Source organism: Solenopsis invicta, chromosome 4 (genome assembly GCF_016802725.1).
Source record: "Solenopsis invicta isolate M01_SB chromosome 4, UNIL_Sinv_3.0, whole genome shotgun sequence".
Taxonomy (NCBI): Eukaryota; Metazoa; Arthropoda; class Insecta; order Hymenoptera; family Formicidae; genus Solenopsis; species Solenopsis invicta.
Window position 1 is genome coordinate 887,420 of NC_052667.1, and position 24,436 is coordinate 911,855.

At 36.4% G+C, this 24,436-nt stretch overlaps 6 protein-coding genes across 7 annotated transcripts; 4 read left to right on the forward strand and 2 right to left on the reverse strand.

The window, feature by feature from the left end:
• The first annotated feature begins 1,649 nt into the window (after nucleotides 1–1,649).
• On the forward strand, nucleotides 1,650–3,357 carry LOC120357640. Its single transcript, XM_039448663.1, has 2 exons — nucleotides 1,650–2,041; nucleotides 2,146–3,357. The coding sequence occupies exons 1-2, from the start codon at nucleotides 1,759–1,761 to the stop codon at nucleotides 2,400–2,402; spliced, it is 540 nt and encodes a 179-aa protein (XP_039304597.1). The 5' UTR covers nucleotides 1,650–1,758; the 3' UTR covers nucleotides 2,403–3,357.
• Nucleotides 2,808–10,668, reverse strand: LOC105195780 (protein fantom). Its single transcript, XM_026135869.2, has 16 exons — nucleotides 10,528–10,668; nucleotides 10,072–10,310; nucleotides 9,409–9,518; nucleotides 9,216–9,321; nucleotides 8,691–8,920; nucleotides 8,173–8,557; nucleotides 7,656–8,094; nucleotides 6,851–7,045; nucleotides 6,536–6,732; nucleotides 6,206–6,464; nucleotides 5,230–5,921; nucleotides 4,533–4,706; nucleotides 3,491–3,686; nucleotides 3,206–3,344; nucleotides 2,944–3,046; nucleotides 2,808–2,864 (listed from the first exon to the last, which is right to left on the reverse strand). Exons 1-16 carry the CDS (start codon nucleotides 10,601–10,603, stop codon nucleotides 2,808–2,810), a joined length of 3,597 nt encoding a protein of 1,198 aa, XP_025991654.2. The 5' UTR covers nucleotides 10,604–10,668.
• LOC120357641 lies at nucleotides 6,458–7,644 on the reverse strand. The gene is made up of 2 exons (XM_039448664.1): nucleotides 6,851–7,644; nucleotides 6,458–6,732 (listed from the first exon to the last, which is right to left on the reverse strand). Exons 1-2 carry the CDS (start codon nucleotides 7,038–7,040, stop codon nucleotides 6,485–6,487), a joined length of 438 nt encoding a protein of 145 aa, XP_039304598.1. The 5' UTR covers nucleotides 7,041–7,644; the 3' UTR covers nucleotides 6,458–6,484.
• Nucleotides 10,669–12,332: 1,664 nt separating the features above from the next.
• Nucleotides 12,333–16,660, forward strand: LOC105195779 (F-actin-capping protein subunit alpha). Its single transcript, XM_011161382.3, has 3 exons — nucleotides 12,333–12,573; nucleotides 13,343–13,592; nucleotides 13,667–16,660. The coding sequence occupies exons 1-3, from the start codon at nucleotides 12,373–12,375 to the stop codon at nucleotides 14,083–14,085; spliced, it is 870 nt and encodes a 289-aa protein (XP_011159684.1). The 5' UTR covers nucleotides 12,333–12,372; the 3' UTR covers nucleotides 14,086–16,660.
• Nucleotides 16,661–17,766: 1,106 nt separating this feature from the next.
• LOC105195782 (ecto-NOX disulfide-thiol exchanger 2) lies at nucleotides 17,767–23,190 on the forward strand. Of its 2 annotated transcripts, none has more exons than XM_011161385.3 (10): nucleotides 17,767–18,002; nucleotides 18,117–18,384; nucleotides 18,498–19,115; nucleotides 19,182–19,399; nucleotides 19,497–19,691; nucleotides 19,790–19,973; nucleotides 21,326–21,432; nucleotides 22,264–22,461; nucleotides 22,534–22,843; nucleotides 22,925–23,190. In XM_011161385.3, exons 2-10 carry the CDS (start codon nucleotides 18,324–18,326, stop codon nucleotides 23,140–23,142), a joined length of 2,109 nt encoding a protein of 702 aa, XP_011159687.1. In that variant the 5' UTR covers nucleotides 17,767–18,002; nucleotides 18,117–18,323; the 3' UTR covers nucleotides 23,143–23,190. The 2 variants fall into 2 exon arrangements, with proteins under 2 accessions (XP_011159687.1, XP_011159686.1); XM_011161384.3 differs by having other exon boundaries at nucleotides 17,768–18,002; nucleotides 18,526–19,115.
• Nucleotides 23,191–23,522: 332 nt separating this feature from the next.
• LOC105195778 (dnaJ homolog subfamily C member 24) lies at nucleotides 23,523–24,435 on the forward strand. Its single transcript, XM_011161381.3, has one exon. The coding sequence runs from the start codon at nucleotides 23,729–23,731 to the stop codon at nucleotides 24,143–24,145; it is 417 nt and encodes a 138-aa protein (XP_011159683.1). The 5' UTR covers nucleotides 23,523–23,728; the 3' UTR covers nucleotides 24,146–24,435.
• The last annotated feature ends 1 nt before the right edge of the window (nucleotide 24,436 follows it).

Consider the following 24,436-nt stretch of genomic DNA (forward strand, 5'->3'; position numbering starts at 1 on the left):
GGTTACGTAAGCGAAATCGTACAAAGGTAAATAAAAGAAAAATCTTTTTATTAAAAAAAAATATATATTTTAAAAAATGTAAAAATACTTTTTTGTCTAAATCTTAATTTAAATGCTAACCTTTTATTGTTTAGAAAAAAAGACGAAAAATAAATCTACCTGTTAATATTGGGATAAACCAAAATACGGTGAATGAAGATACGTTAAGTTCAATGAGTCAAGTTAATATTGCTGAACAAAATTTTATAAATGAAAATAACGGCCACTCGAAACGTAATATCGTAAATTCTTCGCATTTGGGACGAAGATATCAAAAAATCGGCGGAATACCGTCAAACGAGAAGATGATTCAACGTTTGACGCGAAAGGAAAATTTTAAAAAAGATTCCAGCAATCCAGGATTCGAATCTTCTGAGTATTATAATAATGCCGAACCAATTAAAACGCAATTAAAAGGAGATGAAATGGAGATTGAAAACGAAAGAATCGTTAGGCAAATCTCAAACGGTTCTATCTTTGGCAGCAATCCATTCGACAATCGTTCGCGATTCAAACAGCAATTCACAGATGGAAATTCCTACAAGGATTTAACTTACGATTATGAATTAAAACCTTGGGAAACCGGTCGTTCTCCGATCGCTCAAGCAAATAAAGCTAACGCTGTCGAATATGCGCCTACATATTTGCCGATGCTAACCGATCAGAAAGTTAATCCAGGAAGTCTATATTATATTCCTGGAGTAACTCAAGAGGATTCAGCTTTTAATCAGTTTCAAGTATCGAACATCGATCAGCCTAAAGAAAGCATATTTATCAATGAGATGGAATCTCCTACCGAGAATTTTATTAATTCTGATCTTGATCTAACCGAGGTTCTTACTACCAGCGCAAACTCCATTCTCGGTTCGCAGATCGAAGTCAAACAGATTCCTGGTGACGTGCTACAATACCAGAATGAGCTAAGCGTTCCTCATTTGTACTCAAATTTAAGTGTTGTACCAGACATGAGCAAACCTGAGGAAGTGCAAGTGCTTTATCCAGGTGCTTCGATAGATGTGCCGCAAATTCTTCGCAAAGTTCCAGGCACTTTGAACGTATACGTCGCCGAGAAAGATGTTGAATCTCCCATACCGCCTTTATCCAATGATTATGTTTATTCCGTTGTTCCCACGAGACAAAATATGCGCAAAATTATCGATCACGCTCCAGTTTTTTCTCAATCAACTGTCAGTCGACCGATAGAACATGTTTTGATTCCTGATCGAGAAAGTGACATCAAACAGAATTGGTACAATGATGATGAGAAACATTTTATTGAGAAAAATCACAAAGCGAAACAAAAAGCAACTCGAATATTCCACAAGCAATCTCAAGGCGATGATGATGTAAATGAAAAATCGACAAATGGCCAAATATTCGATAATCCTGCATCCGCGATTGCAGCGAAGACAACGGAAGAGATTCAACGTACAAATGTCTCCGCAACATTGCACGAAACCAAGGAAGTCGCTAATAAAATATTGGAGAAGATTGTTGACGAATTGGAGGAAATTAAATCAAATCGAGCAACTGAAAATGAACAAATAGAAGGTTACTTTATAATCCTAATCTCTTTTGATATAATCAAATTAAATTTGACATTTAATTAGTGAAATAGTATCAATAAGTCTTTTTTGAAAATTTTAATTAGTTGATATGTCTTATTAGCTCTATTAAAATTAAAATTTAAACTTTATTTTTGAAATCTAAAAGAACGTAATGTTAAAGCAAAATATTGCTAAACAATTATCTTCATCCGGAACAGGTTTGCCTTGCAAGATATCAGGTTCGTGGGTAACTACCCAGGGCGGAGTGCGACTCGACATGAAAGTTACTAATCGCACAATAAACGTAACGCTCGCGAAATTATCGCCTCCACCCCCTCATCAGGGTCTGCTGGATTCCTTCTGGAACTTGACCGGATATGCACCATTCGCGGTGGGTGGACCGTTTTCCTTGCTTGCCATTGACAATCGCACCAAGTCTCTGGCAATGTTTGCAGGTACGACACGCAACCAAGTAAATTGGTTTGTTTCATATCTGATGGATGTTACACGCTAGGAACCAGTCAAAAATTTTAAAAAAGATCTATGATGATACACATAGGTGCGTGCAGAGTATGCCAGGGCATCGACACGATAGTGGGTGTTTGGTCGATCGCTCATAGCCCGCAGGATTGCAGAGAGTTTCAGATAGCTACAAATATCTACAACGACGTATTTCGCCGGACTAAACTGTCATCAGAGATGAAAAAGCAACACCGGGAGATTATGCGATTGCTTCAGAAAAGTAATAAGAACAATGGAACCGTGGCCGAGATCTTGGCGAATAGTACAGTACAGCAAAATAGCACACAATTGTAACGAAATAACACGCTTGCATCAATATAAAGCAAAGAAAAAAAAGATTTAAATATCTCAAGAAAAATGTAAGCGAACCATAGAATGAGAGAATCAAAATAATTAAAAAATTTAACTTTATAAAAATATAAATATAAAGTCTTCTAAACAGCAATAATTTATATGTGCTCAAAAAGGTAGAAGCTTTGCGTTGTTTAAAGAGAAATAAATATAACAATATTGTTTATCAATATGACATTACAACATAATTTAATATATAAGAAAATATGTAGACAATTTTGAATAAACTTTCATACAATTAGAAATATAATTTTTTTTCTTGATTGTAAGCATTGATCTTACGACTTCACAATTCAATCATCTTTTAATAATCTAAATACTCGTGTAATATTAGGATTTCCTACATTGCTATCGCAATTGATCCGGTAAACATTGTCGAATGGCATTAAAACCAGACACAGCAATCTAAATGAATTTAAATTTAATAATATAAAATCTCTTAATTTTAACTTACAATTAAAAGTAATTTATATGTATGTATTACCTTTAGCGTCCCAATTTGTCTATTTTGAGTATTCTTGATTGGCAACAATATATATTTGCTACCATCACCGAGAGCGTATTTTCTTATATTAAAAGTTGCATAACTAGAAGGAGAAAACAGAAATCATAATATTAAATCTTATAAAATCATAAAATTAAACCTCATTTATTTTAAAGAGAAATGCGAGAAAGGAGTTCCTATTAATTTTTATATACATGCAATACTACTGTAAAAATTCTAAATTAAGTAGATCATTATTAACCCAATTTCTTCGCAGTCTTTATCTTCCCTTTCCTCGGGTAATGGTTCACTGACAATAGTAAAAGTTACATTCGGACTTGTGATTTCGGTTAACATAGCGCGCAAACTATCTCTTTGTGTCACTTCATTTATCCAAAATTCTAAAATTTTATATTTGTGTATGTGTATTTTAAATAATATATAAATTTCTCTGTTTATTATAATTTACATTATATTTGAAAACGTGCATTTTTATTAACTATATATTATTTCCTTTTACATAGAAAAGAGAGAGAGAGTGATATACTTTTTTTATAATTATAGACCATTTCTTGATCACTCGTTTTTGATTTCTCCACAGAATCGGTCTCCATATCTTCACCATAATTCCCGAGAAAGGAATATTCTACGTAAAACAAATGTACTTCATCGTTCTGCATAATGCTTTCGTCTGAAAGCTGCATGCTCACTATTTCTATGATTATTGCATCCTTTTCATGGTGCTGAAAAAGAGCGAGTATGAATCACAAAACTGAGTTAAATTACACTGTTAAAAATTGGCAGCAGAATTTAATGTAATGTAACGGAAGCGAATTTCAAGTAGGTACATTAAAAAATATTTAATGTTGTCAGAAGCGCACTACAGTTTATGTACATATTTTTCAATTATAGATACATTAAATTTAATGTATTTTAAATTTAATGTATAATGTTTAATTTAAAAATACATTGAATTTTATGACATTTTTAACAGTGTACTTTACGTACAATTTGGACGTTAATATACTTTTTGTGAATGTATTTTTAGATACGTTTCTCCATCAGAAACGTGCTGGCGTACAATGTGCTAACACATTTTTTTAACTCACATCATATATTATTAAGAGTTGTGAAGTACAATTGCGGCAATTTAATTAACAATGTATTTTTCCATAAATTTGTGAATGTAATCTATCTTTGAAAAGTTTATTTTAGCTTATTTCGTAAATTTTAGTTTTTCGCTTTAAACAATAAAATTGGAAATTTGCATATAAAATTTAATTTGATTTTAAAAACATAAAAATCTGAAGCTTAATTTGTTGTAGTCATCTAACATTTATCATTAAATAACTATACAATGTAAAATATATTTGGCAATTTTATTAAAGGAAATTTGTATGTTTGTAATCCAGCACTTTTCGTAGAGCATCTCAAGAATAGCTAATGGAGCAATCTTGTAGAAATGTCACAAGTAGAGTTGTCATTTGGGCAATCTTGCTCTTCCACATTTAACGACTTAGCTCCTGCAAGTGTTTTTGGGTGACTAATTCGAGTTGTTTAATGAGCATATATGAATGCAGACATAATTAATAATTAAGTGTACTGGTAAAAGAGAGCAGACTCCTCTGCTTGTACCTATCCCAGTTTCTGTCCGACAGAATCTCGTCCATGTCGCGGATCGTACTGTTTGATCCTTCGAACAACGAAACGCCCTGAATACGTCCGAAATCTCGATAATTTTTCTGATAGAATACTTTCACTATTTTTTATACGATTGCAAGAATTTTCCGTAACATTGCTAAACGTATGTATCTTACATTCGCGAGTAATGTCGTGAACTCCATCATGCTTGGTGTATCCCTCGAAGTATCATTTTCTTCTCTCTCGTTATTATTATCCGTTTTGGAATCTGAACTAATTAAAATTATTTATACGACTTTTTCAAGTTTGCAAAATTAAATTTTGCAGGCAATTTAAATAACGCGAGAAAATAGAAAAACGAGATAGTAAGAAAAAAACTAACTTTTCCACTGTAATCATCCCATTTTCATCTTTAAACATTTGATTTGCCTTGACGGGCGAAGTCAATTCTTCATTATTTGAGTTTTCATTGTCATCTGAGTTTTCAGTTTCGTATTGAAAATCTATGATTTTAATAACGTGACATTAATTAAAAGTTTTAGTAAATGCAATTAATACAATTTTGTATTGTATTACCAAGATGCAACATTTGTACGATTGATTACAATATGATTGCTGCTAACAACATACAATTTAAATATGTACAAAATCAATTATAATTATCTGATAAATCACAGTTCTCACGCAAATTCCAATGAAATATGTAAATCTTTTCACACGTAAAAAATTACTCGTGTCTAGTGGCGCGGGCGGTTGTATATCTTGATCTACTGAATCTTCGGACATTGAACTATCCTTTTGTTGCTGATCTTTAAACGTTATGTCAACAATATGTCTCGTAGGACGCCGAAGAAGTTTCTGAGCTATGTCGTTCGTATCTTTTGTTCCTGAAGGCGCAGTATCTTTCAACGAGCTTATGCCACATTGTTTTTTAAAAGCTTCGACCATGTCGACGTTGCAACTCAACCGAACCCACAACGACAGTTGTCCGAAATTGATGCCGAGAAAGCAAGGAATGACGCCATTCACGGGAACAATATAATGCAATTTGTTTTGCGGATAATCCAATATATCTTTGATGGAGACTTTCGCTTGGGCAAGCGTATAGCTGGTACCGTCTCGGCGAACGATGTTCACTCGGAAGATGAGATATTCCGACAGCACATTTTTGAAGAAGGAGAAAAGATCTGCTATGCGATATACAGAAGACGAGTTGAAGATCAGTTTGGGACATTTCATTTTCGGCGTGCAAGCGACCTTCTCGCCCCAAATGTCCCAGCTTACGTAAATGTAAAGATTACATGTATCTTCTTCATTCGGAATTTTTGCAACCTGATCTCAATGAACACAATAAAATCGTATTCTCTACTTCAAAAATAAATGATAAATTATATTATTAAAAAAAACCGTATATAATTGATTTAAAAAATTATGTGCTTTTTAATGATTTTTTTTCGCAAAGTTGTAATATTTAAACATGATCAATTTCATAAGAAAGAGATAATGTAAGATAATTAATAATCCATATAAGTAAACGTTTGGCAATAGGAAATAAAATAATAAACTATAAGAGTTTATTATTTTATTTCGCATATACGCATGCATATAAAAATATATGTACTAACCGATGTAGAAAGTTGCAATCGCGAAATGTGAATTTCAATGAGACCTTGTCTGTCAGTAATTAATAAAGGAAAGGACTCCAATGGGGAATCTGATAATTTCACACTGTCTTTCAAATATTCGATTTTGCAGGGTAATTTCTGTTTCTTCTGTAGAGACAGTGGATCTTTTGAACTTGCTTTGCGCAAGTGACACATTAAATTACATTTAGGATATTGCGACGAGTTTAATCTTTTTAGTTTTACCAATTTTTCTGCCTAAATAAAAACCATTGATATTACGATATGCTACAATTTAATGCCTCATAGGCAACTGTTATATTGCTTACACAAAAATCTTTACTAATATCTCGATACGACGATTTTTTGTACTCCTCGTGAATCATAGGATAGGAAGCAGTATCAAATGCGTTTTTCATCGATGAACCGGCATCTTTCGTTGAAATGGTTGCAGATTTTTTTCGACATGCAACATCACAATTCTTGGGGCAAACGGCGGCCGATCGAAGAGAACAATAATCGGTTTCTAAATTCAAGTTTTTAAAATTATTGCACGTATATTGTTTATCTGTACATTTTTGTAAATACATTCGCCCATGTTTTTGAAAAAAAATCTCAAATCGTCGATATATGATTATCATTACCGAAATCTTTCGTTGTTCCTGTAGCAAAATCATGTTGCTTAATATTGCGAGTAATTATCGTATGAAAATCGTTGTTGTTGGCGTCAATTGATGTATCCCCGATCGCAGATACTTTATGGCTCAAAGATGGTTTTTCATTGACTTCGGTAAACAAAAGTTCTTGTAAAACATCGAATAAAATCAGAAACATTTGACCTAGTGTTATATTCGAATTCTCCAAATATCTTTTCTGTGAATTCTCCTGAACAGAGTTTGATGCCTCATGTTGAGAAGGTATTTTCCTATCACTGTAATAATACTAGTGATGATATTGTGGTACTCCAATCTTTTAATTTTTAATATTGTTGAAAGGTATAAAAAACAAAACAAGGTTGAATACAAAATCATAATAGAATAATATAATGCACTTATTATACAAAAAGTTATTACAGCCTTATTTAATAGGATATATAAAATAAATATATTTATCTTATAATATCGAGAGAAATTACTTCATAAATTTTTGAACACACAAGGCTTTCTCTAAGTTATTGTTTTATTTTGTTACGTTTGTTATGTTTTGTTTAATTACAAAACATAAAATACTAATTATTGAAACAATATGCAGAGAAAATCTTTGATTAAAAAAGATATATATCGTTCATAATGTACATACATATATGTATATATATATATATATATACAAGAAGATTGACACAATAGTTAAGCAATTTTCTTGCTAGGCATTTGTACTGAGTAAGCATATAAATGCTGTATTTAAAAAATATATTTACTATTAATACCGAATAGTAGAGTCTTTGTCAACAATTAGTATCACCGAACAGTAGCTTCTCAAGAGGTACGACTTGCCTGTGCCTCTGAGCTACGTCCAAAATGCTCGCGTATTCTTCCTTCGGAGTGAGTCTCGATGCGTCCAGAGGCGTGTTAATCTGCGCTTGATCCAACAGCTTTAGTATTTTTTCTCGGGATAAAACACTCGTGCCGTTTGCTTCCTGATTCGTTTTCCATTCCTTCATTGGCGTCTTGTCTTCATTATTTGAAATTATCATTGTACCCTGTTCCCTTGTGCTAGTAATAACGATTGTCTGTACTGATTTATCAGCTGATTGCCAATCTTCCCGATTATTACTGACAGTTTTCTCCAACTGTATAATTTTATCATACATTTCGCAACATTTTTTGCACTGTTCTGCGTTTGATGGTACCATTGTAAAGTCGCGCTTTTTATCTTGCGTATGTAAAGACTGGAAATATTTAAAAAATGACAATCAAGTACTACGTAATTTCTAAATACATGCAAAATACAACAAACGTATACTAACAGCTAATTGTACCGTCAAGGTATCTATGTTTGCCTGCAATTCTTGAAGTTTTGCGAGCAATTGTTCATTGGTTGCCTTTAACGCTGCGATGTTAGCCTGTTCATTATTGAATGCAGTCTTCAAGATCTGTTGCTCTTGAACATCGTCAGAAAGTCTTTTTTTTAATTCAATATTCTCTAATTCGACTTGTCCGTATTTCGAAGTGAGCGTGATAAGTTCGTTATTATGTTGTTGCAATATTTTAATTTCGTTCATAAGATCCCGTATCTGCTCATCCTTCTCGCGTAACGTGAACTGTGAATTCTTTGCCTTTAACATCTGGTCGTCGATTTCGGCTATGCGCGTTCTTTCCGAAGAAAGAACGGCTACGATTTCCTGATTATTCCTAATGAAATAATAATTTTCTTAAAATTAAAAACCTGTTACATTTATAATAATTTTTTTCGTAATATTCAAATTTTAAATATATATTAAACAATTTGTTATGTCTATAAAGATAAGAGACCGATAATGAGTACCTTGTCGTTTGTTCCAGGGTTGTCTTCAAATCATTAATTTCAGTGGTCAATGCAGTATTTTTCTCCTGAGTTGTCATTAATTTATCGTTCAGCTGCTTCATTTGTCGCCACACTCGTATGTATTCTACATTTTCCGCTACCTTCTCCTTTTGATTATTGTTCAAATACGCCAGCTCCTTCTCTAATTCCATTATACGACACGCCATATCTTTCTTCTGTGCCTCCAGTTTCTGCGAACAAAAGTTGGACGCGCTAAGCAAGAATTATAGCATGTAACATTAATAACAAGCAAGCTTGCGCATTCGTGAAGCTGTTTAATCGTCCAGATGTGATATCAAATCGTGCGAAGAAACTCGTACAATAATATTTTACAGCTCTTGCTGTTTTACATCATTCTGCAAACTTGTTTTATATACTATAAAATAAGTACACGAAATATAACATCACTCGTGCTGTGCGAAAGTAAGTAGAAATATCATAAATAAATAGTGCAAATATCTCGGATTTATTCAGGCTGGATTTTACCTCGATTTTAACGAGGTAATTTTGCATGTCGTTATCATCGTCCTCCGTCCTGACGATGCACTGACAGGACGGCACTCTCACGCGGTTATTCTCGCTTCGACACGTCCTAAAGGGAGCCGATATTCAGTATTTCAATGCGCCGCGACATAATGAGTCATAGTACATACATAATATCTGACGCACATATACTTACACAAGCCCGGAAGATGATGGTCTAACGAGATTACGGCTGCGCGACGACGACCTGCCGCTCATCGTATGACTCAACAATTGATTCCTCATCACAGCGATTTTCTCCTTCAGCTGAAACATTTAACACTAGTTTGGAATATTCATTTTAAAATTAAATTTCCGATCATATATAATCTTCCATTAATTTAAAAAAATATATTATAATTTAATTCATCTGGATAATTTAGAATAATATCGTTTGAACAAAACAATTAGAATATAAAAATATATTCATATATTTATTCATGTAAAAGATATAAACAATATATTCATATTTTCATTTATTAAATCTTTATTTCTTAAAAACAAGAGCTCTTTTATTTAATCTGAGAAAAAATGTTGTTTACTTATCGTTAGATAATTTGAAAAAGTTAATATCTTTTTTATTTAAAATAAAGATGAAGATAATATACATTCTGATTCGAAATAAAAATAAGATAATGCCATTTCTTCATCTAAATAATTATCGAAATAATTTTATATAGATAAGGGCAAACACTGTCTACGTCATACAGAAGTTTAATACAATAGAATAGAATATAAACGTCGTTCTACCGAGTGAACGATTCCGTTATCGCGCGTCACGAGGAAGAGAGAATCGCCGTTACTTGCAGAGGCAGTCTACCTTGGTATTTTCAAGTTCCAGAGCGGCCGTTCTATTCCTATCGTCGGAGATATCTAACGCTAATCCACACGATCTTGGATTGCCTGCCAGTCTAATCAGCTTCGTCCCGAGCCGCTTGATCTTGTCCTCCTGGCAATTGGACAATTTCTTCAGATTACTCGCCTCGTCGAGTAAACGTAGATACTTGTCTTCCAGTTGATAGCGATCAAGTTTGCAAACGAGATGACGTTCCCTAGGATCTTCCGATATTTAAAACATTATTCGTGTATCGTTGCTCACAAAAATAAACAAGAAATTTGTGTAGTAATATTATTTATCGATTTAATTCTAGGACATGCAAGGAAAAATTTATATTGGCGCTTAGAAAATGTGGCTGCAAATCATCGAAGGATGTCAAACAGTCAGCTGTAAATTATCCAACTGGAATTACAAATACAAATACGAAGGCATACGAACCTATGGCACTGATGAACGTATCCGCGCAAGAACCTTCTTTTACAGGCAAGATGTCACGATTCGGATCATCTGCCATTTTCAATCGGAATTCTTCAGATCCGACGAAGAGTATTGTCTAAGAATTCGAGATAACGTTGGGTAGAGCACGCGGACACTGAAAATTCACGTGCAACGTGGAATTAAACGCTATTTGTTCGTGTATCAAAAGGGTATAATTTGGAAAGAGACGGAGCGGAACGAACAGAAACGATTCTTTTACTAAATTATCTTTGATCCTTTTAGACCGCATTACATTTATAAAACTTTCCTCGCGTAGTTCTAACCGAAACAACGATTATTTGTCGGATTATTTACACAAAAATAATTAAAGATATCTGGTCGATTTTGTTCTATTATTGATTTACGGACGAGAGAATTCGAGCGATCGACAACACTCTGCGATTCTATGCTAATTTCAGCTTACAACAAATAACGATATTTATTTTAAAGTGCTATAAAAAATTTTGACAGAAATATACCGGGTGGCTCATATTTTTCCATTTTTGTCGCACGCGACTCACGGAAGTAATTAGAGGTACGCTACGTCAAGTAATCATTACCGTGCGTGTGTAATTGAATGAAAATAATATATTTTATATATTTTATACATTTTAACATTATAGCACAATAACGTTACAGCATATATTATTTTTTATTATTTTATTCCACTACCTGCAAACGGGAAGATAGCAATACTGATTTGAAAATTGTCGGCAAGCTTTTAATTCATCAATTAATCAATTAATGAATTAAAAACTCGCTTTATGCTGGGCGTATGTGACAATAATTATCACCGCGGTTATCGCTACCAGATTCGTGATAAAAGCTACGAGCTATCAGAATTATATATATTTCGTCCGTCTGCGCGCGTGTGAAGAACTTTTCCGAGGGTGCATGATTCATCCTTATGCGATATATGAATCATCTCCGAGCTTTGAAAGAAGCGGAAGGACAGAAACTAACGGAAGAGAAGCATTTACTCTTCACCACACAGGAAAAGGAGAGAGCACGCAGCTCCTGAAAAATGATTATAAAAAGCAGAATTGAGCATTTACGCCTAAAATATAAATATATCAACATTATATGTATCCATGTATATAATAATTTACATTGCTTATATATGAAAAAAATTCGTTTAGAACCTAAACTTGAACTGTGCACAATTATGATGAAAAAAATATTTGAGACTCGACTTTCTTTTTCTGCTTTCTTCTTTTCTCTCGAGAATTTTGCATAAAATTAGAAAAACTAGCTTAAAACAGAAATCCTAGCAGTTAAAGTGTAATGCTCTACATTTCATATCAAATTTAGCCATTCTAAATCAAATTTAGTTTAAATTTAATTAATAATCCGTCCACAATTATATCAACTGTATCTTCCCGGTGGAACACTTTTCGAACAGACAAACGTAATTTTCATGAGGAAACATGAACATTACTGACATCAGCGAGAAGGGAAAACGAATGCATCGAAATACGGAGAAGAAATCGAACGTGCGGAAATCGCACGAGGTACTTCGGTTGAAAGAAGAACGGGGGGGGGAGGGGCGGGGAAGAAGGAAATTGGTCGGGTTAGCGCCACCCGGTATATCGGCACTGCCGCGAGCAGCACCACGTAGATAGAGAAGAGACCAAGCACAACCTGATCCCGTCCGTGACCACCGCACCGTACCCTCGCTTTTGACATCGGCGGCGGCGGCGGCGGCGGCGGCAGTGGTAGTGGTAGTGGTAATGGTGATGGTGGTGGTGGTGGTGGTGGTGGCGGTGGCAGCGACGGTGGAGTGTGCGTACCAGTGGGAAAGGTAAGATGGCGGCGGACGGAGATGCGGTGATTCCAGATCAGGAAAAAGTGCGAATAGTCTCGGATTTTATATTGCATTCGCCGCCGGGCGAGTTTAACGAGGTGTTCAACGACGTGAGGGTCCTGCTGAACAACGACAACCTGTTGAAGGAGGGCGCATCCGGGGCCTTCGCTCAGTACAACAAGGACCAGCTCACGCCTGTTAAGGTACATCATCATCATCATCATCATCATCGTCGTCGTCACCATCATCACCATCATCATCATCGTTGGTAACCGCTGACGGTGCCGTGTACGCGGTGACCCTGTTTCCCCGTGCAAGCACCGATTTCGCCTGACTCGCGGCGAACGCGGCTCACGCGCCCTTGGCGCCCTTTCGCGCGATCGCCCCCTTTTCCTTTCCAAGTGTATGTATCGATTCCGAAAGCCCGCGAGGCGCGACCACGATGACCTTACACCCTCTGCCTCTACCTGTTTCGCGTTATCGGATCATCCGGGATCCATGCGCGGATCACGTTCGCTCTGGGCATCGCCACGAGACCAAATTCCCGCGGTTCTCGCACCGGCACCGGCACCGGAATATCCGATACCCTTGCGTCAGGTTATAGATATTTTACCCTAGCTAGGCAGTGTAAACGCCGCACCGCTGCCTATTTCACGATAATCTCTAAATTTATGAACGAAGCCTGTTTTCTTTCTCCTTTTACAGAGTAGAGTGCTACTTCGACATCTGTATATTTTGAAATCTATCTTCAACTGAGGTTAGGCATTGCATGTGCCAGTAATGTTTCAGTGTCTTTGTTTTCACCTCTCTGTTGCAAATAACTTATTTTACAGTAGGAAAAATTCTAGGTTTACATCTGTCTTTCTATCATTAATATGTGCAAAATTATAGATTTCAGTATATTAATTAATATAAGGAAAACAGGTGTGTAATATAAACAAAATAGTAAAACTCTCTTTTCTTCGTTCGCAGATAGAGGGAAGTGACCATCCAGCGCTCATAACAGAACACAATGACTTGGGTTCTCAAAGGTTTTACGATGCACGTAGTAAGCAAAGTTTTAAATATGATCACCTGAGGAAGGAGGCACAAGATTACGAATCTTATGAACCGGATCCTATAGCGGAGCCTTGGAGGTCGGCCCTTCAAGAGGAGATAACAAATTATACTCAAAGTCATTATAGACATGGCGCTTGCTCAGTTTTTGGAAAATCCCTTGGAGGTAATTATTACTTTTGACCGATTAACTATTTAAATAAATCAGTGGACGTCGTGTAACGATTAAATTTTATGCAGGAAACATAACGCTAATGGCATGCATAGAAGATCATCAGTTTCAACCTAAAAACTTCTGGAATGGCCGCTGGCGTTCGGTGTGGACTGTCAGTTTCACCCCAAATTCGGGTAACGCCGAATTGAGAGGTAGCCTCAAAGTACAAGTACATTATTACGAGGATGGGAATGTACAATTGGTCAGTAGCAAAGACGTGAAGGAGAGTTTGCCGATCTCCAACGAGAAGCAAACGGCGAAGGATTTGATACGGTTTGTCGAGGAATCCGAAAACGATTATCAAACGGCAATTTCCGAGAACTATCAAACGATGTCCGATACCACCTTTAAAGCGCTGCGAAGGCAATTGCCAGTAATGCGAACAAAAATCGACTGGAACAAAATTGTGTCGTACAGTATTGGCAAAGAGCTTAAAAGTCAATAGAAATAGATTTTTTTATATTAAAAGAAATAATTAAAAAAAGCGCATTTTGCTGCATGAGTGAAGTCTGGAGGTGTGATGTGCATGGGAGCAAATTATAACACTACTAAATGACGTCTGACTAGAGATATTCGACTCATGCATGCCACTCAAGGTTCCTCTCCACTCCATATTGTATGTTGTTATAAAAAGCAATAAAACAAGGAGGTCAACGTTTTGGCATTGTCAATTGTATCAAAAAAATTAATTAAGAGCATAATTTCTCCAAATAATTCTACATAACATAACGTTAAATGGCTTTGCGTGAATATCATTATTTTTACAAACATGCTAATTCTTGTAAAATTGAGAATCTAGCAATGGAATTTGGTATAAATCACGCTGCTTCTTTGCTTTAATTCCAACTATCTTAAAACAATATTTGCATTCTGCAGCATAGTGCAAGATTTAATCTTTAACTTTGGATATAAAAGCGATAATAACTATCGCGCGCGAAGCAAAAGATCTATTCATTATTTATAATGGGGTAATGGGGATCCTTGTTCTTATGTTAAGAGAGATTGAACTGAAGTTGAATTCAATGTGTTGAATAGCTTGAGATGGTGAGACGCAAATAGCGAAAATAAATTTAAACTATAATCATGTAGTTATGAAGAAATGAGCAGATGGAGGCAGTCTTTCAATTGACAAAATTTATAAATTACGAACTTTGTCAAAAATATAATAACGTCAGTGATGTCTTATAATTATTTATATATTTTTACTTATATAACACTTTTCTCCGGAGAAGGTTATTATATCTTACTATATTATAATAAATAGGAAATTAATATACACAATATTATTCACTGAGGTTATTATCTTATTGATTATCTTGTCATGTTACGACTACATCAATCTGCTCTAGCACAATTTATCTGTCACTCGATGGTTCACCCTGACTCGAAGCAAAATAATTTTATCTATTATAGGCAGTCTATAATAAAATTTGGCATTTGAATACTAGAGAGTACAATATGTTGTTTTCGTTTTGTAACACGAATATAATTGTGGAACGCAAATAGTCTATATACAAAAAATACTACATGATACAAAAAAGTTTTCTTACGGATGTGACGATGTGTGAAAAAAGTAGCGAAATTGATATAGTTTACGTCAGATATAAGAAGATCGTTAGACTGACTCTCATTTTAAAAGGAAGACAAATCTGTAACGCTTAAGTCTTTGATCACTTGAAGCGACTCGATGACACATCTCGTGTATTTAAAAATTCGGTTTAAAGAATGATATATATGTACATATATCGTTTTTTTTCCGAATTTTTTATTATATATAAATATAAATATATATATATATATATAAATACATATTCTCTGATTATTATGTTACTTATCGATACAACATGCTGGGGCCATGGGTGATATCAAATGCATAATATATCAAATGTAATACAAAGACATTAGATGTGTCTATCCATGATTTGTCAACCCGGTACCGAACACCGTTAAGTGTTCATTACCGCGTTCAATACACAAAGTACGAGAAACAAGGAAACATAATTCTTAACAGATATTGGTGGGCAAGGCCTACTATTTTTATCCAACTTTACATTCATAAAGGTATAAGTCTATATACATTTTTGTTAAAATGTATTGTTTTATAATAAGTATGTCTATTATATAATGGATACGTTGCAAAGTTTAATGAACTACTGAATGAAATAAATGTTAATCATTGCGCAACTTGATTTCTAAATTACATCACGTTAGTGTAGCCATCACACGAAAGAATCATTCGAGTTCGAAAGCAGAAGTGGGAAGTCTCTTGGTGCTATCGCTTACTACACATTACACAGCCAGACATTGTACGCGAAAACGGAAACTAACAAAGTACATAATATATTGTACATTGTAGAATGTAGCCTATAGCCTGCTGGAGCCTTAATCTGTTCACTTTTACTTTGGGGAATGGGGCGGGTATGGAGATTGGGTCTTGGGGAATATACTATGTACATATGTTATTTGGATGAATGAATGCGACAACGCGCACCATCATTTGACTCTTAATAAAATAGGATTCGAAACGTGTGTGTAATATTATTCATACTTTGTAAGTTACATCGTAATTCAAGGCATCATCTTTTCAGTACATCGCCACATAGCTCTTGAAAGAGGGGGGGGGAGAAGAAAAGACGCAACTTCTTGCCATTGATATTTAAGGGTGGTTAAAACAAAAGTACGTATGGATTAAATACGTTAAATTACCTGTTAGAATGTGAGGCGCGATAACGGAGTTATTCATGTAAATACAATCGCACATATGCTATTTGGAGTCGTTGTTTGTATTACGTATGTAAATTACAAAATGGAGTGAGTTGAGGTGTTTCGAATCTTGTCAAAACTCTACACGACATAGTTGCCTACGATATTGAAAACTAGGTATTACCTACAATCGAGTGTATCGTAACATAACAAAACGCATGTCCTTATGTAAAAATTTAAACACAAAATACATTTATCAGTTAAATTATGTATTATTGAATGTTATGATTGATTAAATAAAGTGATATAACACTTTATATTTGTGCTCTCGAGTTTAAAAATATTTTTTTCATTAAAATGTTTCTTGGATACAAATTAATTTTGCTACATATTTGTAGATGTGCTTTCTGTATAAAAAATTAATTGTAATGTTAATTTCAATCTTATATAAGAATAGTAGAGTTCATTGAATTATTTTAATGAACGTATATGTATTTTTTATACACTGTATTTAAGTTTCTATCAATATCAAATTCATGTAGAATACCGAGCTAAAGTTATCGATAAAATGTGTAGAGGAAAATGTATATACTCGTAATTTATTGATATTTAAAGAATGTAAAAAATCTATCACTTGTATAAAAGTTCGTGTTGAATAAGGGACTTAAGTAATTGAAGAAGAAAAGATACCTATGTGAAATGTGTCACGCTGGCTAAATCTAATTCGTATATTATAATTAATTTTAACACATTTTTTTATTACAAGACTTCACGTACAACTGTTATATCGAATTATAATTTAGCAAGTTTAATTAATGAAGCTATGTTTCTTTGATACACAATTTTGTTTGAGATGCATGGTTATTGTTATTATTACTTTGTTTAATGCGAATCTCTTTACGTAAACAAAAACTGCGAGACGCATTCAGGTAAGAAAGTGTCGTGATGTAAGGAACCTTGCCGAAACGAAAATACATACCTCGGTCAAACCGTGCTGGCCATTTACTGTAACTCAGTGTGAGATGCAAAAGATAAATATTCTCGGGCACATGTTCACAGAGAAAGCGTCGCTAGGTTGCATCGAAAAAATTTGATGTTTGCAGGCAGCCATCTATGTTTACATACTGACCGTTGCTAAATGGCAACCACAAACGGAGCGGCACGTGATGCTACGGGTGCTGGCTCCTTCCTCCAGCTGATCGAGATGACGCGTTGCGTTTTGTGTTTGCCAAACGGAAAAAAATTGTGTAGGATAGCTATGTAGCGTTTCCTCCTTTCCTTTGTCAAGTATTTGACAGAAAACAAATGTGACGCATCCAAAATTGCACAGGCGCACGTGTTGAGTCAACACTGTTGACCAGTGTACGTCGCTGGGCGGGGGGAGGGGTGACGCGGTCAGGCGGTGCTGACATCTGTCGTGCTCGCGAGTACGTGCCGCATAATCACGTTCGATTGCAGCCACCCTGCGTGTGCTCACTCTGCTCACCCTGCTCACCGCCGCCATCTCCGCGACCTCGACGCGACAACGAGCGAAGAATTTCGGAGCGGAGTGTTTACTTCCGTTGCCTCGCGCCTCCTGCGGACGGAACTCAGAGGTTATCTCGCGCGAGATGGCTTACAACTTCCCCGGAGTTCCGGCAACTGCCATGCCGCCCATGGGTGAGCGATAACCGATCCCTTTAATTATTACTCCGTTTCGCCTTGCGCGAAATCTATTCCGAATCCCTACGTCTCGACGCCGTTTTCTCATCGCCGATATGCAATTATTCGCAGGCATGGGACCAATAGGTCCGCTGGGCCCCATAGCGGGACCACAGAGCTTTATGGAACTGGCGGGCCAAGGTTTCCCACCGCTGCCACCACCGCCCATACCACTGCCTGGCATGAACGACTCGCCCTTGGAGTTCAGTACGAATAAAAATCAGCCTCCGGTAGTGCGGGAAACGTCGGACGATAGCAGTGACAGGAGAAGCGACAAGAATGACAATAGAAGGGATCGGGAGAACAGGGATAGCCGTGAAGCGCGAGACAACAACAGAAGGTGATACACCATATTTTTATTTGTCCTATTAGGATCTATTAGAAGAGAAAAAATAACGAACCGTAAGATTAACAATTACACCTTTTTGTAAAATCGATATGCTTGAAATCTAGTTATAGCTTGTGCATTATCTTACGAAAGGTCAAGGGGAGAACGCAGCGACAGACGCGACAGAGATCGGGACAGACGGGAGGAGAGGAACGATCGAGATCGAAGGGACGATCGAAGAGTCGAGGAGAGAAACAACGCAAATTCCTCTAAGAATAATAACAATCACGCGAACAATTCTAACAACAACGAAGTTTTGTCGTCAACAAACACAAATAATGCTCCAAGCATAGGCACCCAGATGGAACCTACTGCTGGAGTCTGGGGAATGGGAGTGGGTTATCCCATGATGGGTATTGGTCCCATGGGACCGATGGCACCTATGATGGGCGAGATGACACTGGGTCCGCACATGAGTCATACGCATGGCTATAATCCAATGGGCATGGGCATGATGTCACACGACGGCAGTATGATAGGCGCTCAGATATTGGGCGCCGAGCAAATCATGACGGACGCGGCGCAAATAATGACCGCGAGCCTGCCACCACCGCCGATGACGCCTCAAGGTACCAAAGAGATCATACACTGTAAAAGTTGTGTGTTATTCCCACCAAATCCGAACGCTCCACCACCTACTACACGAGAGAGGCCACCAGGATGTAGAACGATTTTTGTAGGAGGTAAGTATTGATAGATAAGTTATTGCAAGGTATAAATTTTTACGTAATCGTATCGTGCCTGCGTAGGATTGCCGGAAAACATTACCGAAGCTATAATACAGGAAATATTTGAACGGTGTGGAGAGATAACTACTTTGCGTCTTTCTAAGAAGAATTTCTGTCATATACGCTTTGTCTTAGAAGCTAGTGTCGATGCAGCGATCTATCTATCGGGCTACAGAGTAAGAATAGGATCCAGTGGAGAACCCGCGAATACTGGTAGACTTCATGTAGATTTCGCTCAGGTTTGTTATTTCTTGGAAATCATTTATTAAAAAATGTATAATTAATGTTGTACAATCTAGTTTTATTTAAATATATAATTGGTAATAATGATTTTAGGCTAGGGACGATCAATACGAATGGGAATGCAGACAACGACAACTGCAAAGGGAACAACGTCACAGAGAAAGAGTGGAAAAGGAGAGGCAAAGGCCACCGTCGAGCCCACCTCCGGTAGTGCATTATACGGATCACGAGGCATCGAATATTTGCGAAAAAATTAAACAAGATGACACATTTATGAAAGCGGTACAAGTGAGTAATCATTCTAATAAACGATAATACTTGATTTTTCAGTTTGTTATTACATCAAGTAATTTCTCTGTATTTTCGTAATTTTAACATAATTGCAGATTGTCGTAACGTGGTTAGAACGAGGAGATTGTATCAAACGTAACGCTAATATCTTCTACTCCATGATACAATCGACCAACTCTCACGTGCGACGACTTTTGACGGAGAAGGCTGCTTACGAGGAGGAGCTGCAAAAAGCCAAAGAATTAATGAAAGGAAGAATGCAAGGACTCCTCATACAATGTACGTTTACACGCTTTTCTATTATTCTATCTCTAAGATAGCTCCATACTATCATACATATTTCGTGTGCGCGAAGAAAATCCGCTTGGCTGGTAAGTTCACTCTGGCATAAATAGGTCCAACAACCAATAGAGGAAATCCTTATTTGGATATAGTAAAACGCAACAAAAATCTCGTGATTATATCTCGTTCGTAATCTCAAAGTTAACAACAATGGTATCGCTGCGTTCTTCACACTGTGTGTATGACGAATCCTTGTGCCACATGTATTGAGTTCCGATAAAAAGCAGAGATTTTTCTTATACCAGTTACGAAGGTACGTTACATGGTTACGTGATAATTAAGAATAACAATTCATTAAGGTACAACAACCAATTATAATCAGGTACAAAGCCAAATCGAATATTAAGCTTGGTCGATCTCGACGTATGATATTCCAAAAATCGGCTTTTGCATATATCAAGTGATACGCTTGATGTGAAACCTTACTCTCGACTACACACGACCAAGTATTTCTCTGTCTCGTCACTAACTTTAGCAATTTCTCAAATGTATCATGGCAAATTCGTGTATGAATTCTGTTTGTGGTCAAAGCACAATTGGAGGCGACTCGGTAGGAAGGATCAAAGATAGTAGGCGAGGATAAGGTGGGTGAAAAAATCCTGTCTTCTCGGACGTAGGATTCAACAAAACCGATGAACGAAGGCGATTTTGTCGCAAATTCTATCTCATAGAGTCATAGTGTACTTGAAAATTGCATGCTTGGCAATGCTAAGGAGTAAGGGTGATGGGCTGGGCATCCATTGCTAAAAGATTATTTTGAACTGCATATATAAACTACGAAACTTTTATATAATTCTCTTTACTAAATGTTCATGTATACATGTATGTATTGTATCACGCGATAAACGTTCAACAAGGCACGAGATCATATTCGCTATTGTTCAAAATAGTTCTTATACATATGGAAGTCCGCGGATTGCAAGTCTTCGGGGTTACATTATCGCAGTATGGTGGAAAGGCGAACAATGAGAGCGGAATGTTTGGTGAAACCAACTTTACGTTAGATTAGATGCGCTCCAACACACTCGGCACAATCTACGTGAGACTCCGTGAGACTCCGTAGCTGTACATACGTACGAAAAACACGCTCTGATTATTAAAGGAGGGGTACCGTCGTTCCCGTCGAGGAATATCACGATATAACTAAACGTTTAACATAACGAGTATGCGTAATGAGTACTAAAAGCATAGACGAAACTACCGAGCTTAGAGATTTCAAGCAAAAGGTATACAACGGAGGATTTGTTGTGTTTTTTTGTATGCAACATGCGACCACATGTCATCAACAGTCAGTCAGATCGAACGAGTCTTTACTGCGGCCAGCCACAAGAAGGTCTGGGATCACTTCACTAAGGCGCAGCGGAAGAACATCGAGATGTGGAAGAAACAATCCTCGGTATGTATGTAACGCACTCTCACATGCCGGTAGCGTGTCTTCTTTGTATACTTCTTCTTTCTTTTGCGTAACTTAAAGCAATCTCAGATTCTTCTCTGTCGCAATATGCTCTTCTGCGCGTTTGCACGATACCTTCAAAACACGCTCGTTTTGCAAATTATATTTCTAAGGTACCACAGGTAAGTGACAATTGAGGAAAGAAATTAAATCGCCTGCTATAAAAAAGAAATCGGTCAGACACACGCTTCTCCTCGTGCGTTACAATTCGATACTTAATCGTGGAATGCCGTGACAGTATGGCAGATATAAATCCTGTCGGCAACACGCACAACATTAAGAACAACATATGGAATAGAAGGTAATACGAGATTAGCATTTTCGAATCGAAAGCAACTACAGACTATTCAGCATGTGGATTTGCCTCACTTTTTCAAACAACGTTACTCGATATATACAATACTTATTATTTCTGTACTTCAGAGCTGCATCTACTTCTTACGCTCAGGTAAGCCTAAATCGATCTGAAAAGACGAGCAAAAGTCCTGGAAACACTTCCGTATTGAAAATTGAGACAAAATCGATATGCGGTATTGCGCCTAAACTCTGAATTACAGAAATTTATGAAACTATTTGTACATAAAAAAAAATCAGTACTGTACATCAATTAAAAAAAAAGAGAAAAGAAAAAGCAATAGAACCACGTTTAAGAACGTACTTAAATATCATTGTTTAAACGGCAGATAGGAAATTACATATTTTGCATGCATTTGTGTGAGAAAACGATGGCTGTACTTTGGAGCACTTAATAATTTTCGTTATTCGTAATGACAGGAAATTAAAGCGGTACAGCTGGAAGACAGCCTAATTGAAGGCGAGGGTGAGATGGATGTGTCGGACTCGGAGGAAGAGCCTCAACGTAAGAAAACGCGCAATCAAATGGACAGCAACCAAGAGGATGTCGAAAGATTGCAGAGTCTCAAAGAGGAGAATGACAGTTTGAGATGCCAGTTGGAAGCATACAAGAACGAAGTGTGTATCAATGCGAAACAATTTGATACGCGATTTCTTGAAAAATTTTTAAATTACACATTTTTGTCGTAGGTGGATCTCTTGAAATCGGAAACGAAAGCCGAATTGGAAGGGAAGGAAAAGCAAATGAAGATGTTACAGCAAACACTGAAGGGTATGCAGGAACAGTTGATGCAGTCGCGTAAGCAACAGGCACAAGATGATCAGAAGATCAAAGATTTGACCATCAAGTTGAATGCCACGAAGAAGGAGGAGCCCAGAGAGAGCGAAATTATTACGCTCGATAAAGACGACGACATTAGCGAAGAACCACGTACACCGAAGCAACACATTCTTACCGCCAACTTTGTGCAAGTCACTCAGAAGGATGCTAAACTTATTGGTAACATAAAAATTTCAGAAATAATTGAAAAATAATTAATTTTACAATGTTAATTGTAACTTGCTACATGATATGTTGTAGGTCTTATAGCGACGTTTCTGCATATCCACCCGTTCGGTGCAAGTGTGGATTATTTATGGTCCTACTTGCAGAAAATGGAGCCTGGCATTAAACCGAACGAGGTTGAAGTTTTAATGCAACGTTTCCCACAGGTTTTCAAACAAGAATTATTCGGCATCGGCGCAAATATGGAAAGACGTTGGCAGTTTTCAGGTTTTAACGTTTATCGTAATCATTGAAACTAGACGATTGAATGTAAAAAAAAAAAAAAAAAAACTGAAAATGCATTTGTCTCGTTCTTCTCCCCTCTCCTCCTCTTCTCCTTCGTATAGTCTATGAGAACAATCGAGATCAGTGTTTTAAAACGATTTAAAAATCGTTGTAAATTAATAAAATATCTTCACCAATTCTTAATTTTAATATAAAATATTTTAATTTGCAATAATTTCGATTATTAGTTTTTATTTTATTATACAAAAAATGTAAAATCTGTCAAGGATTCAATCAAATTATCATTGATTTTATAAGCGTAATTAATTATTATTGCTATTCTGTTTATGAGCTTTCTACTATTAACTAATAGCCAATAGCTTATTGTAGAAAGTTCATTATGGATGCAGATGACGCTAGTGTACTATATGTACACAAGGCGGCAGCAGCAGCACGGGTGTATGGTGATGGTGTGGTTAATCACCTTTAGGTTAGAAATTTAATACCCAGGCCTTTGAAAAGAAGAATCTTTAGCTGCAAAGAATACCTTATTATTCTTCTTTTGAGGCCTTTCCAATTCTTATAAATCACAGTATCCTATCCTGAGACGTGAAGATGCGATTAAATTATTACGTGGTGCTCGGCTGCGGCGAGAATTCCACTCAGGAGGAGATTAAGCGTGCTTATCACCGGCGCGTACTGCAGTTTCATCCTGATAAGAATAACGCCGCGGACATTCAAAAGTATCACGACGTCAACGAAGCTTGGCGGTTACTCGGAAATCCGTCATCCAGAAAGCGGTATGATGCAGCCTGTAAGCAGGAACAATTAGAAGGAAAGGACAGTCTGGTGTACGCGCGAATCTCGCCGGATGACCTTCAGGAATCCGCTCTCGAAGGCACGTTGTTTTACCGCTGCAAATGTGGTGAAAATTACTTCGTTGAACGAGAAGATCTTCGAGAGAACATTGAACTTGAAGTAATGTGTGACGGCTGTACGCTTTTTATCATTGTCGAGAGAAGATCAACGTAAAACATCAGGATAGCTTGTGCAACAAACTACAATTTTTGATAGCACTTACAGGCTTTTTGAAAAGTCTGTAAAACATGACTGAATATTATTTAATCAAATAATTATATAAGCAAAATGATGAGATGCACTTTCTATGCAATGATTATAGTACAATACAATGACGAGATGATACCCACAGCTGTATAGAAAGAGGTCAAAATCGAACATTTATTTTGTACAAAATATGTTTCTTAGCACAAGAATATGTTTACAGTTTGTAATAAATTTAAAAAAAAAAAACAAAATCTAAAA